A 14,876-nucleotide genomic window follows, 5' to 3' on the forward strand; every position below is an offset into this window, starting at 1 on the left:
CCCCACAGAAGTATGTGTAATTTCAAACTGTTTTAAGTGCTCTGACATAAAAGAAGAGGGAGCTGAAGGCAAGAGTAATAGGTGGGACTAATTTACACTGGGCAGTGAGGCAGTGACATCTTAGGCTAAAATGGGTTTTTGCAAGAACAATATTCATTGCTTATTGGTTTCAAATCTCCATTTTCTGCTAATCTGGAAATAGAGGTTCTGGCAGAAGTTGATGAGCATAACAAGGAGCAATAATCTCATGTGCTGTGACATTGCGTTTATTTCCTAGATGAAGAGAGAAAAGGAGAAGAATAAACTGCCTATGCTGAACCTCTTTCTTTTTGGAAGTTTCCAGTCAGGAAAGATTTTGTTTAATAATAAAGCAGCCATTTCTCTATAATACATTTGGGCCAGTTTCTAGTTAAGCCCATAAACCATCTCAGTTCAATCACACAGTTAGCCAAGGGTGAATGACTTCTTGCTTTAAGCAAGGAGGACTTGTTAAAGAATACTAGAAGAGTTTAAGAGAAATTGGGCTGGTCCTCTCTACAACATCAGGGGGCTGGCATTCCAAAGAATGAAAGTCACATGGGGATTTGTGTTTCTAGCCACGATGGAGTAACTGGTGCATAGCTTGCCCTCCCACTTTAAATAACTACAAACAGGGACAAAACATATGAGATAACTGTTTTCAGTCTCTGAACAATAGGCAGTAGAAGACAGATTTTAGAGAGACGCAAACTACACGAGGAGTCCCATGGTCACCCCAGTTTTCTGCCCAGGGGTGCTCCCCTGCTACAGTTAAGTTAGAACCCAAGCCGAGCAGTGCTCTCTCTGAGCTGAGGAGGCAGAGATCGGAACTCCAGGCTAGAAGAGGCTAGAATTTGTGTGACAGGATGTCAGAGAGGAAAGAACTCCACAGAAAGCCAGGCACCTGAAGTCCGCATAGGGATCGACTGTGGGTTTTTGGCTGATAACAGAGCTGCATGTACACAGGCCAAGAATCCACAAGGCCTAGCAAAGGTCCTAGGCTGCAGGCCTGAGAACTGAACAGGAACCCCAGAATTCAGGCAGTGCTGAGAGATGTTAGATTTTCGGCCCAAGCAGAGCAGAGAAATTTTGAGGGTGCAGTACAGACCCTAGAAAGGCTACGTTAAGAGTAAGGACCATGACCTAGAATTTTTAAAACATGCAATACCTGACTACTTAGTCTGGGGCACTGACCTCTTTTCCAAAAAAAAAAAAAAAAAAAAAAAAATGACAATGGCCAACACAACAATAGCTGTCCAGTGTGAATGCCGTGTCTTGAACTATAAATATATAGGTCATACAACAGAGTTGCATCTTATTGGTCATGTCACAGAAAAAGGTTGCATCTGATTGGTTAATTCTTGGTACCAGAAATCCTTATATACAAGTATAGGCACCTGGTTCTTTAAAAAGGATAGATAGACTCCCGTATCTGCCTCTTGGGGTCCCTCATTCTCCTGCTGGTAAGGCCTTCAGAGGGCCCAGGTCCACTCCTCTGTCCAGGACCACCCCTATGTCCTCAGGAGCCTTTCTACTTCCTGGTTGCCATCATGAAGATGCTGAATTGTAGTGAAACAAAAATGATGGCAGTCTCTACACCCCAGATGATCTCTTGATGTCTGCCGGAAGCCGGTCTATCCTTGCTGCTTGACACAGTCGCTGCAGGGAAGAAACATCTGCACAGCATATGTTTCAAGGGACCTGGCGTATATGGCATACTGTTCTTAATATGTTTGCTCACCTTCTTGGCGCTATGTGTTTTAACCAAGGTCACCTCTCCGAGAAAGGTTGTTTCCCCAGGTAGGGCCCGCGGGCTGGATCCGGCCCGTTTGGAATGAATAAAACTAAAAAAAAAAAAACCGTACCCTTTTTTGTAATGATGTTTACTTTGAATTTATATTAGTTCACACAAACACTCCATCCATGCTTTTGTTCCGGCCCTCCGGTCCAGTTTAAGAACCCATTGTGGCCCTCAAGTCAAAAAGTTTGCCCAAGACATTAAAAGACAGAACTTGGCTGGAGATCCTGGCTAGAGATCCTGGCTAGGCTGCTGATCAACTGAACACTGTCTCTGTGTCATTCCTTCTTCGCCGACTCCGTCCACACCTTTAAGGTGGAGAATATGTCGGACAGCGAGGACAGCAATTTTTCTGAGGAGGAGGACAGGGAACGCAGCAGTGACGGTGAGGAGGCCGAGGTAGAGGAGGAGTGGCGGAGTGCAGCAGGCAGTGAGAAGGAGGAAGAGCCCGAGGAAGAAGAAGAGGAGGAAGAATATGATGAAGAAGAAGATGATGACCGACCTCCCAAGAAACCCCGTCATGGTGGCTTCATTCTGGATGAGGCTGATGTGGACGATGAGTATGAGGATGAGGACCAATGGGAAGATGGAGCAGAGGACATTCTAGAGAAAGCCTCCAATATCGATAATGTTTTCCTGGACGAAGATCGTTCTGGGGCTCGCCGCCTACAGAACCTCTGGAGAGACCAGCGAGAAGAAGAATTAGGCGAGTATTACATGAAGAAATATGCCAAGTCATCTGTGGGAGAGACGGTGTGTGGAGGGTCTGATGAGCTCTCTGATGACATCACTCAGCAGCAGCTGCTCCCAGGAGTCAAGGATCCAAATCTGTGGACTGTCAAATGTAAGATTGGGGAGGAACGGGCCACAGCCATTTCCTTGATGCGCAAGTTCATTGCTTACCAGTTCACAGACACGCCCCTGCAGATTAAATCGGTAGTGGCACCAGAGCACGTGAAGGGCTACATCTACGTGGAGGCCTATAAGCAGACCCACATGAAACAGGCCATCGAGGGCGTGGGCAACCTGCAGCTTGGCTACTGGAACCAGCAGATGGTGCCCATCAAGGAGATGACAGATGTGCTCAAAGTGGTGAAGGAGGTGGCCAACCTGAAACCGAAATCCTGGGTCCGCCTCAAGCGAGGCATCTATAAGGATGACATCGCACAGGTGCCTCTGCATGGAGTTGGGTGGCCAAGGGGTCAGGACTCATGTTCACACTTCTGCTCCTCTGTTCTCCCCTCCTCCTTTCCAGCCCCTTTCCTAGTGCAGAGAGCAGCACCCCACTCAGATTAGGTGAAGCAGAGCCTGGGTTTTGTCATGAGCACACAGAAAATGGAGGACAATTCTGTGTGTGATGAAAGCATGTTGAGTAAAGATCTGAAGGAGGTGAGGGAATGAGGTGTGTGGAGTTATTGGGGAAGTGTTTTGTGACGTGAGATAGGACCATCTCTAGCTGAAGCAGAGTGGCAGGTCATGAGCTCAGGGAGGCCCATCATTGGGCTTTGGCTTTTACTGGAGTAAGATGGGAGGGCTCTAAGGGACACAGCGTGACTTTGATTTTTCTTTTTTTCTTTTTTTTTTTTTTTTTTGACAAAAGTACTTGGACATTTTAATGAACTCCCCTCCATGTAGCTTCAAGCTACCAGGACACAGGCCCCACCAACACCCTTAATCTTCTCCTCGGCTCTTCTGCTGAAGAACTTGGCCTTCACAATGACAGGCTGCTTTGGGAGCTTTCCCTTCCCCAGAACTTTGTAGTAGCCCGATCGCACCACATCAATGATGGGAGCAACTCCAGTCTTGCTTTTGGCAGCATTCACCCGTGTCTGCTCACTGACCAGGGTCCACAGTTTATCAAGGTTGACAGTTGGGCAGAAGCTCTGGTTCCTCTTCAAGTGGTAATGCCTCATACCAACTTTCCCAAAGTAACCTGGGTGATATTTGTCGAAGTTGATCCTGTGATGATGCAGGCCGCCAGCATTCCCGCGGCCCCCCGGGTGCTTCCTGTGCTTGCCGATGCGGCCGTGGCCGTGGCTCACGTGGCCCCGAAGTTTGCGGGTCTTCCTCAGTCTGGATGGCATGTTGGCGGCCGAGTTGGAACCGATTTGCTGTGGCCCTGGACTCGGAACAGAACAACATCCATGTAAAAGACATCGTCAAGGTCATTGATGGCCCCCACTCAGGCCGGGAGGGTGAGATTCGCCATCTCTTCCACAGCTTTGCCTTCCTGCATTGCAAAAAACTCGTGGAGAACGGGGGCATGTTTGTCTGCAAGACACGTCACCTGGTGCTGGCTGGGGGCTCGAAGCCACGAGATGTGACCAACTTCACCTTGGGTGGCTTTGCCCCAATGAGTCCCCGGATCAGCAGCCCCATGCACCCCAGTGCTGGAGGTCAGCGTGGTGGCTTTGGTAGCCCAGGTGGCAGCAGTGGTGGCATGAGCAGGGGCCGGGGGCGAAGAGACAATGAGCTCATCGGCCAGACTGTGCGCATCTCCCAGGGGGGAGATAAAGGATACATTGGTGTGGTGAAGGATGCCACAGAGTCTACGGCCCGAGTGGAGCTGCATTCTACCTGCCAGACCATCTCTGTAGACCGTCAGTGGCTCATCACAGTGGGCTCACGGCACCCGGGTGGCATGAACTCAACCTATGGGCGGACGCCCATGTATGGCTCCCAGACACCCATGTATGGTTCTGGCTCCCGCACACCCATGTATGGCTCTCAGACACCTCTTCAGGATGGCAGCCTCACCCCGCATTATGGCTCGCAGACACCCCTGCATGATGGCAGCCGTACTCCTGCCCAGAGTGGGGCCTGGGACCCCCAACAACCCTAACACGCCATCACGGGCTGAGGAAGAATATGAGTATGCCTTCGATGATGAGCCTACTCCATCCCCACAGGCCTATGGGGACACACCCAATCCCCAAACACCTGGCTACCCAGACCCCTCCCCTGGGGGGCGATGTTGCCTCGGATGGTGACTTCCTCATCTTCCAGGGGAACCGTTACAGCCGGAAGGGCTTTCTGTTTAAGAGCTTCGCCATGTCTGCTGTGATCACAGAGGGTGTGAAGCCCACACACTCTGAGCTGGAGAAGTTTGAGGACCAGCCGGAGGGCATTGACCTGGAGGTGGTGACTGAGAGCACAGGGAAGGAAAGGGAGCACAACTTCCAACCTGGGGACAATGTGGAGGTATGTGAGGGTGAGCTCATTAACCTGCAGGGCAAGATTCTCAGTGTGGACGGCAACAAGATCACCATCATGCCCAAGCATGAGGACCTCAAGGACATGCTAGAGTTCCCGGCCCAGGAACTTAGGAAGTACTTCAAGATGAGGGATCATGTGAAGGTGACTGCTGGCCGATTCAAGGGTGACACAGGCCTCATTGTGCGAGTGGAGGAGAACTTTGTCATCCTCTTCTCCGACCTCACCATGCATGAGCTGAAAGTGCTCCCCCGGGACCTGCAGCTCTGCTCAGAAACGGCATCAGGTGTGGATGTTGGGGGCCAGCATGAATGGGGGGAGCTGGTACAGCTGGACCCTCAAACTGTGGGTGTCATCGTGCGACTGGAGCGGGAGACCTTCCAGGTGCTTAATATGTATGGGAAGGTGGTGACTGTCAGGCACCAGGCTGTGACTCAGAAGAAGAACAACGCAGACCCTAGCCTGGTTGTTCAGTATTCTTTGTTTTCCTTTCAGGATTCCTATCTTTCTCCTTGATGTTTATGGGAATCAGAGTAGAGTCTGGGGGAGGGTCCCCATCCTATTTCCTCCCTTCCTCAGCTTGCTTTTATGTGAGGGTCTTTCAATAAAAAGCTGTCAAAATAAAAAAAAAAAGGATAGATAATTACTATTATTCTTTTTTTTTAATTCAATAAAAATTATACCTTTTTTTTTTTGTCAGATTGGCCAAAAATATAATACATTTTTTGGTGTGCCGCAGAATTTTAGTATTAGTTTGTGTATGCCAGGAGATGAAAAAAGGTTGAAAATTGCTGACCTAGGTCATTAGCTGGCACACACACTGAGTGCTGTTTTTAGTGTTTGATAAAGTTTTAAAAAAAGGTAAATGTGATTTCTGGGGGGAGCCTAAGACAGTGCCCAAGTGGGAAATCTGTGCTCAAGAGAACACAAAGTGGGAGCTGTAGTTCCCTGAAAACATTTTTCAGGGAAAGTGCCCGCCAACATTGCCCTGCAGTCAGCTTCCACAGCAGATGCTGGAGGCCTGTGTGGGGAGCCAGCTGTCTTTTCTGTCTGAGTCTGGCCAGTATCTCAAAGATCAGCTGTGAGAAAGGAAACGCACTGAACTAGGAGATAGGAGGCACGGCCTTCCCCTTCCAGCCACTCTTTGAGGGCACCAGTCACTGCTTATTAAGCAGTTCATGTTATTAAGCATCTCCCTGGGGAACTGGAGAACCACAGGACACTGTAGATAATGAAGATCTACTGCATAAGCAGAAAAAGTTCAATGGATAAATGCCTCCTCCCCCGCTGCTTGGCTGCCCTCACCCCAGCAGGCCCGTCTCCTTTTCATTAGCAGCGTGAGAGGGTTCAACATGGATTTTACTTTCTCTCTCCTTGTGGGAAAAGGCATTGATCCAGGCTTCAAAAGCCTCTGTGCATCTGTTCCCTGAAGCTGAATCGGGTTCCACTTTGGGCCGAATGTTCTTCCAAGTTGAATTGCTCCCCATGCCAAGGTGAGTCCAGGGCACCCTTTGACCTACCCCACTTTCCTTTCAGGGCCTGTGAGGTCAAGGAGAGTGTCTGTTCTCAGGCCCCTCCAACTAAGGAGGACTGACTGCCTCTCAAAAGTAAGAACCTGACTCAGAATGGGACCCAGGGGCTGCCGTTCCCTTGGTTTCTTCACCTACAAAATGCAGGGCAGAGATAGAATAAGTTCCATCTGGACATTCTGTGAAGTGGAAACCCAAGGGTAGGCCAGACAGCCTCTGGAGGCAGGGTGGGCTCAGGCCGGGTGAGGTACCCAGGGAAGAAGTGGGGAGGGATGCACAGCTTGGCCTCAGGCCAGCAGAGTCCCTGGCACACTGTGTAGCAATGGTTTCTTTTACTCCATCCACTGGCCTAGCACTCTTTGATCCAGGTTTGTGTCATGATTGAACAGAAACAGGTGTAAAGATTCCCTCTAATTTCTAGCAAACATTTCTCAAAGCCTTCTTTAATGAGTGGTTTGGAGCCTGTATTACTCTTCTTACCCCCTTTGGCCTCTTCTTTGCCTGTCTGCCCTGGACCTTGCTTACCATCTCATCCAAGCTACACTGACTTTTGGAGATGCCATCTGGGATTTTTAAAATCTCCCTGCAACACACACACACACACACACACACACCCTACTGTGTTCATTCCACTCGTGTATTTCTGACTCCATCCACTCCATCCCAGCTCTGTCTTTATTTTTACTGACTGTGAGATATTGCATTGTAGTCACCTAGAGTTTCCTTTCCTGGAACAGCAAAGAGCTAAAGGCTCTTTGGTTTAGAACAATGACATTATTTGAATAACCAGAGGCCCAATGCATGAAATTCGTGCACTCGATGCATGATATGCCTGCATCCTCTCACAGTCTGGGAGCCCTTGGGGGGTGTCCACCTGACAGCTTAGGCTTACTTCCCATGGGGAGCGGGCCTAAGCCAGCAGTCGGACATCCTTAGCACTGCCGCAGAGGTGGGAGAGGCTCCCGCCACCACCGCCTCTGTGCTCACCAGCCAAGAGCCCAGCTTATGACTCCCCACAGGGGGAGTGCCACCAGGGGGCAGCTCCTGTGTTGAACATCTGCCCTTTGGTGGTCAGTGCATGTCATAGCGACCTGTCATTCCGCCATTCGGTCAATTGGCATATTAGCCTTTTATTATATAGGATTGCCTGAAGCAAAGGATTAGGAAAAATGCCTTTCTCTTGAACCTGGTGAACCATCTAGTTCTGGGGTGGAGAGATTACTACTAAATAATTAATATAATATCTGGAAAACAACTCACACACCAAACCTGTGAACTGTGCCGAGAACTGGAAAGGAGGGAAGGAGGATATGGGTCATTCAGGAGAGAAGCACGCTTAGCTCCTGGTACTTGAATTAGGAGGGCTGTGGAAGGCACCGTGAGGAATGAAACTAAGACACTGGAATTGCACTCTGAGGAACTTGCCTTTAATTCAGTGTTTCTCAGCCTGAGCACTTTGAACATTTTTCACAAATTATTCTTCATTGTGGGGGGCTCCCCTGTGTTTTTGAGAGTGTTTAGGAGAATTCCTGACCTCTGTCCACTGGCCAGAAGTACCTTCTCCCAACTGTGACAACCCAAAATGTTTCCAGTGTTGGGACTGGCTCCTGTACCCCAGAGGGAGAGTGGGATTGGCCACAGGGAAGAAGAAAAGAAAATATTAGAATTTCTATATATTTTTTGAGATTATTAAATATATAATTTAAGCTTTATTAACATTAATGATGCCTTCCTTCAAGATATGTTAGTGAGAGATCCATACTTTGGACAAGTAGACAGAAAATTCATCATTTGTTCTAGGCTTATTACAAGGTATATGCAGTTCATATGTGCCCAGTTAGGTAGATTTAGTAATTATTTTAAATAGCAGATGGTGATAGGTAGGTATGTCAGTAGTATGCCACCTAGTAGATATTTTCAATATACATACAAGCCATCCTTTCAAAGAAAAGGTGATATTTAACAACAAAGTGAAAAGTTGACTCCTTTTAGAAAGAAACATGTGCTATGGCATTCTGGCAAATAACTCAACAGCTTGAAAATCACTCCTGAAATAAAACATATAGATATTCTGGTTGAAATACAACATGCATGCCTTTCGATTTAGAGCTGAGCTGACCTGAAGGTAAGAAAAATCACTAAGAGACAACACCAAAGAGGGAGTTGGTGCTGAAGATGCAGCTGTTCTGAGAGCGTTTGTCAATCTTGGAAACAAACTGGATTTACAATGGCCCTGCAGGGGACAGAGCCTAGACATTCAGCCTGAGTCAACTGGGAAATTGGAACCGGAGTTTCCCCCAACCCCCAAAGTGGGAAGCTCCAAGGGTTATAGTCTCAGTAAAATGCTAGAGTGAAAATAATCTGCCCACTGGTAACAGAAAGATGAATAGGAAACTTATCTGCATGAGGGAATAAATTTACATTATTTATGTTGGCTGGAAAACCCCAAGCAGAAGAATTGACTTTAAAATGGTCTGGGGTTACAGCATCCCAGGGCCACCTGGAAGAAGCAAATGTATATCCTTCTGTAGGGATGCACTTATAACTCTCACAGAAAAACCCAGCTGAACATGAGCTCATAATCCCAAACTTTAAGACACACACATTTTAAAAAAAGCCACTATAAGCAAGAATTGGTATAAATAACAAATAGCATAATTAACTCCCAAGAACCTCATATATATAAATTATGTGACATAGAATAAAAAATGAGTATGTTTTAAGGAAACTAAACAAAATGCTTTAGGAAATAAAAGAAGGGATTAAAAAGACATGAGCAAGGAATAAAATTCTCTAAAAAAGTCTAGGCATTTGTATAAAAGAAACAAATAGAATTCTAAACATGAGAAAATAGAACTATTGTAGTTAAAAACTAAGTAGATAATAAAAAACTAAATGTATATTAAAGATAAAATTAGGCACAGCTGAAGAAAAAGAAATTGTGAATAGGGAGATAGATCTAAAGAAATGTACAGAATACATATTTTTGGAGTCAACAGAAAAACAAAGAGCTAAAAGAAAACAATTGTCAACCAAGAATGATAAACCCAACTAAAATATTATTCAAAAAGAAGAACAGAATAAAGACATGTTCAAATCAAAACTGAGAAATTTTGCCATAAACAGAATTGTTACTAAAGGATTACTTCTAAAAAAGTACAATTCTGCCAGAAAGTTCTGAGCTGATTTTACATTTATAACAAAGATTCCTTTATTAGTTCCTAATTATTAATAGTTTATATGCAAACTTATGTCACTTAACCATTTAATACAGTGATAGGATTTGAAAAATGAATGTTAGGCATTGAAGACTTTTTTTAACCACTTATCCATAGTAAAATTTTAGACCTTTTTCAAAAGAGAGGGAAAAAAGGGCAAAAAACAGCACATGCAAATTATTTAAAAACAAATGTTTGTTTGGAAATACAAACATACAGATTGAGAAAAAGTGTCTTTACTTGCAGATGACATGATTGTCTTTGTAGAAAATCCAAAAGAATCAACAACAAAATCTCCCAAACCAAAAACAACTCCTGGAGCTAATAAGCAATTATAGCAAGGTTGCAGGCTGCAAGGTTAATATACAAAAGTCAATAGTTCCCATATATTCCATCAGTGAACAACTGGGATTTGAAATTAAGAACATAATAATAATAGCCCTGGTCAGTGTGGCTCAGTTGGTTGGAGTAGCATCCCACACACCAAAAGGTTGCAGGTTTGACTCCTGGTCAGGGCACAAACCCAAGTTGTGGGTTAGATCCCTGGGCGGGGTGAGTGCAGGAAGCAGCCAATCAATGTTTCTCTCTCACATCAATCTCTCTCTCTCCATTCCTCTCTCTAAAAAAATCAATTATATATATATATATCGGTGTTCCCCCCCAAAAAATTATTAAAATACATTTCATTTTCAAAATTGAGCTATCGGCTCTAGCCGGTTTAGCTCAGTGGATAAAGCATCAGCCTATGGACCAAAGGGTCCCTGGTTTGATTCCAGTCAAAGGCACATACCTTGGTTGCAGATTCCCTCCCGGCCTGGGGCCCTGGTCAGAGCTCGTGCAGGAGGCAACCAATCTATATGTTTCTCTCACATTATTGTTTCTCTCTGTTTTTCCCTCTCTCTTCCACTCTCCCTAAAAATCAATGGAAAAATGTCCTCTGGTAAGGATTGGCAACAACAACAAAAAATTTGAGCTATCAGCTGTTAAAGTGTGTATATATATATATACGTAAATAAAGTATGTATTTAATATTCACATTGGCACCTATAATATTAAAATACTTAGGTATGAATCTAACAAAATATGTACAATATATATGTGAAGAAAATTACAAAATCCTGAAACAAAAAAATCAAAGAAAACTAAATAACTGAAGATACTTTATGGGTAGGAAGACTCAGTATTGTTAAGATGTCAGTTCTTCCCAACTTGATATACAGATTCAATGAAATCCCAGTCAAAATCCCAGGAAGTATTTTATAGCTGTTAACAAATTGATTCTAATGTTTATATGAAGAGGCAAAAGAACCAGCCTGCATAATATTGAAGAAGAAAAACAAATTCAGAAGATGACATTGACTAATTCCAAGATTCACTATAAAGTTACAGTCATCAAGTCAGTGTGGTATTAATGAAAGAATAGACAAACAGATCAATGGAATAAAATAGAAACCTAGAAATAGACCCCCAGAAATATGGTCAGATGATCTTTGACAAAAATTAACTCAAAATGGACCATAAGCCCAAATGTTAAAGGCAAAACTACAAAACTCCTTAAAAATAACATAAGAGGCCCGGCTGGCATGGCTCAGTGGTTGAGCATTGACCTACAAACCAGTAAGTCATGGTTTAATTCCTGGTCAGGGCACATGCCTGGGTTGCAGGCTCAATCCCCCGTAGGGGGCGTGCAGGAGGCAACTGATTGGTAATTCTCTCTCATCATTGATGTTTCTATCTCTCTTTCCTTCTCTCTTCCTCTCTGAAATCAATAAAAAGATATATTTAAAACAAAACAAAAATAACATAAGAGAACATCTTGATGACCTTGGATTTGATAACTTTTTAGATACTACACCAAAGGCATGATCCATGAAACAAATAATTGATAATTTGGGCTTTTTTTGAATCAAAAACTTCTTTTCCACAAAAGACACTGTCAAAAGATGTGAAGATAAAAGCTACAGGCCTGAAGAAAATATTTGCAAAAGATATATCCAACCAAGAGCTATTATTCAAAATATACAAAGCATTCTGAAAACTCAACAATAAGAAAACAAACAAGCCAGTTAAAAAATGGGCCAAAGATCTGAGCAGACACCTCACCAAAGAAGATACACAAATAGCAAATAAGCAAATGAAAAGATACTCAACACCATATGTCACTAGGGGATGCTCATTAAAACAACAGTGAGATTCCACTACTTATCTAAAGAATGGTAAAAATTGAAAACACTTACGACACCAAGGCTGGTGAAGATGTGGAGCCACAGAAACTCTCATTCATTACTGGTGAAAGTGCAAAATGGCACAGTCACTTTGGAAGACAATTTAGCAGTTTCTTATACAGCTAAACACAATCTTACCATACAATCTAGTAAGTGCACTCCTTGGTACAATTTTCCCAAATAAGTGAAAAATTTATGTTCACACAAAAATCTGCACACTAATGTTTATAGTAACCCTATTCATAACTGCCAAAACTTGGGAGCAACCAAGATATTATTCAGTGGGTGACTAGATAAACAAACTGTCATATACTCAAGTCTTTGTACACAGTGGAATGCTCTTTAGTGATAAAAAGAGCTATGGAGCTGTGAAAAGACATGATGGAATCTTCAGTGTATTTTGCTAAGTGAAAAAAGCCTGTCTGAAAAAGGCTATACATGTTATATTAGAGACCCAGTGCAGGAATTCATGCACAGGTGGGGTCCAGCCCACCCACCCTGATCAGGGCCAATTGGGCCAGGCCAGCTGGGGAGAGGGTCCACAAGTGGTTGGTGAGCTGCCCCCGATCAGGGTGGGGGGGCTGATCGGGGTGGGGTCAGCCAGGGGGAGGGGCCACAGGTGGTTGGCCGGCTGGCCCCGCCCACAATTGGGGTGTTGGGGCCAATCAGGGGCAGGGCCAGCCTTGGGGAGGGGCCTCAGGCAATTGGCAGGCTGGCCCCACTCCCTGGTCAAACTCCCAGTTGAACTCCCAGTCGAGGGGACAATTTGCATTTTAGCCTTTTATTATATAGGATGATTCCAACTATAGTTGTGGGAAAGGCACAACTATAAAGACAGTAAAAAAATGAGGGATTGCCAGGGGTCTGGGAGAGAGAGGAAGGTATGAATAGGATTTTTAGGGCAGTGAAACTATCTGTATGATACTTTAATGATGGATACATGACACTATGTATTTTTCAAAACCCATAGTCCTGACAACACAAAGAGTGAACACTAAACTAAGGACTTTAGCTAATAATTATGTATCAGTATTGGTTCATCAGTTATAACAAACATACCAGCCAAATGTAAGATGTCAATAGGGGAAAGGAGCTGTGTGCAATGTCGGGGAGGTAGGGGAGTGGGTATGTGGGAATTATCTGTACTTTCTCCCCAATTCTTCTGTAAAGTTAAAACTGCTCTGAAAAACCTCGATTAAAAAAACTGTGAGAACTAATAAATGAGTTCAGCAAGTTTACAGGATAAAAGATCAACATAAAAAAGTGAATTGTATTTCTATGCAATAGCAATGAACAATCTGAAAAGTAAGTCACTGCAGCCATAATTCAGTCCTTCTACAGCCACAGGTGACTAGTGGCCACTCTATGATAGAGCAAAGATACAGACATTCCCATCGTCTCAGGAAGTTCTATTGGACAAAACAAGGGCTCATTGTCCTCCCTTGAAAAATGGGGATAGTGTCCATCTCTCACTACCTCGCCGTGTTACCTTGGATTAACTTATTTCCCCTACCTCGGGCCTCAGCGCCCTTGTCTGAAAAATGCAAGACCAGATGCCTGAGATCAGTTCTGACCTTTGAAGAGCCTTTCAATCAAAGGATCTTTCAATGATAAATGGTTAAAAAAAATGTTCTCACTCTACCCCACAGCAGGGCCAGATCATGCTAAAATGTAGAAAAAAAGGAACCCCGGGAAATAACTTTTTTTCTCATTTTTATGAATGGTCCTAGAATTCTTGGTGAAATGTCACAATTGCAAACAAAAATGATTCACTCTTTCAACATTTTGAGAAAGGAAGAAAGGGCAGGGGGTGGGCAGGGGAAAGGAGAAAAGCATATAAATTTACAAGTTGCCTCAACCTGTTCCAGCTGGCAGCTGGCGTGGTGGGGCTGGGGACACTTGACCTCCATATATCTTCTGCACAAAGTGGGCGGGAAGGGCTTCCTGCCATCCTTTGTCATCAAGCAGGCCAAGCCTGGCTAATGGGAACTGTCACCTGGGCCTTTCCAGGTCAGAAACGAAGAACAGCAATTAACTGCTCTCGGAGGCCTGCGGTCCTGAGCAGGCCTTGCTAGGCCAGGTAGCTAAATCATTAAAGACACAGTTCTTTTCAGTGATAAATTGTGCGGGCGCGTGAAACCCGCTGCTGGCCATTAATCTGGGCTAATCAGGTTGAAAGCTGGGTTGTTTTATTTAGTAATTAACGGGTTATGTGGAAAACATGATCCATGGCCTGGGGCGTGTCTATAGAGCAGTGTCCGGGAGGAGAGAATGGGGAACGGTGGGGATTCTCTGGAGAGCCACTCAGCCTTACGCAATTACAGCCATTGGCAAACTGAAAAATGACCCTGGGCTTGTATTGACACCCCGGAAAAAAAAACATGCCTGCCAACAGCGCAGGCGGAGTCTTGAAGGCCGATAATTGCTCTCTCCCTCCTGCCCCTCACAACAGCCTGCTCAGCCAAACCCAAAGTTTCAGAGCTGTGCATTGATTTTGCAGGCACACACTGCTCCCTGTGGCTGTGGATGGCTTATGTCTGAAAGTGGGCTGGATGGAAGGTGGTGTCGCTTGCAGAAATGGGGGTTCCCCCCACAAAAAAAGAGGCGGAGGTGAATGTGGGAGAGATGAATGGTTCTGGCTGAACACACTGGCACTGTGCGGCTCAGAGACGCCAAGAAAGAGCAGCCACTTTGCAACTGGTTGGACGGATGGGAAGCTCAGGTCTGGCCTGGAGCTGAGAGCCTAGAGTGGGGGCAGGATCATCCAGGAAAGCCTGTGTTGACAGCAAAGAACAGAGGCCCCAGGTGTGGGAGCTGCAGGTCAGACTACCCAGCTTCCCTGCCTGGTTCTGCTATCACTCTACTTAACCTGATT

The 14,876-nt window shown here is 45.0% G+C and overlaps 1 protein-coding gene and 1 pseudogene across 1 annotated transcript; one reads left to right on the top strand and one right to left on the bottom strand.

Annotated features, from left to right (window-relative positions):
- The first annotated feature begins 2,136 nt into the window (after nucleotides 1-2,136).
- On the top strand, nucleotides 2,137-3,122 carry LOC102247671 (annotated as a pseudogene).
- Nucleotides 3,123-3,390: 268 nt separating this feature from the next.
- Nucleotides 3,391-3,929, bottom strand: LOC106727303 (60S ribosomal protein L27a). The gene has a single exon (XM_014545318.1). It carries the CDS (start codon nucleotides 3,898-3,900, stop codon nucleotides 3,454-3,456), a length of 447 nt encoding a protein of 148 aa, XP_014400804.1. The 5' UTR covers nucleotides 3,901-3,929; the 3' UTR covers nucleotides 3,391-3,453.
- Between the last annotated feature and the right edge of the window lie 10,947 nt (nucleotides 3,930-14,876).

This window comes from Myotis brandtii, unplaced genomic scaffold (assembly GCF_000412655.1).
Source record: "Myotis brandtii unplaced genomic scaffold, ASM41265v1 scaffold4, whole genome shotgun sequence".
Lineage (NCBI taxonomy): Eukaryota > Metazoa > Chordata > Mammalia > Chiroptera > Vespertilionidae > Myotis > Myotis brandtii.

Coding starts and splice junctions, on each gene's coding strand:
- LOC106727303 (XM_014545318.1), bottom strand. CDS start 3,900: ATGCCATCCAGACTGAGGAAGACCCGCAAACTTCGGGGCCACGTGAGC.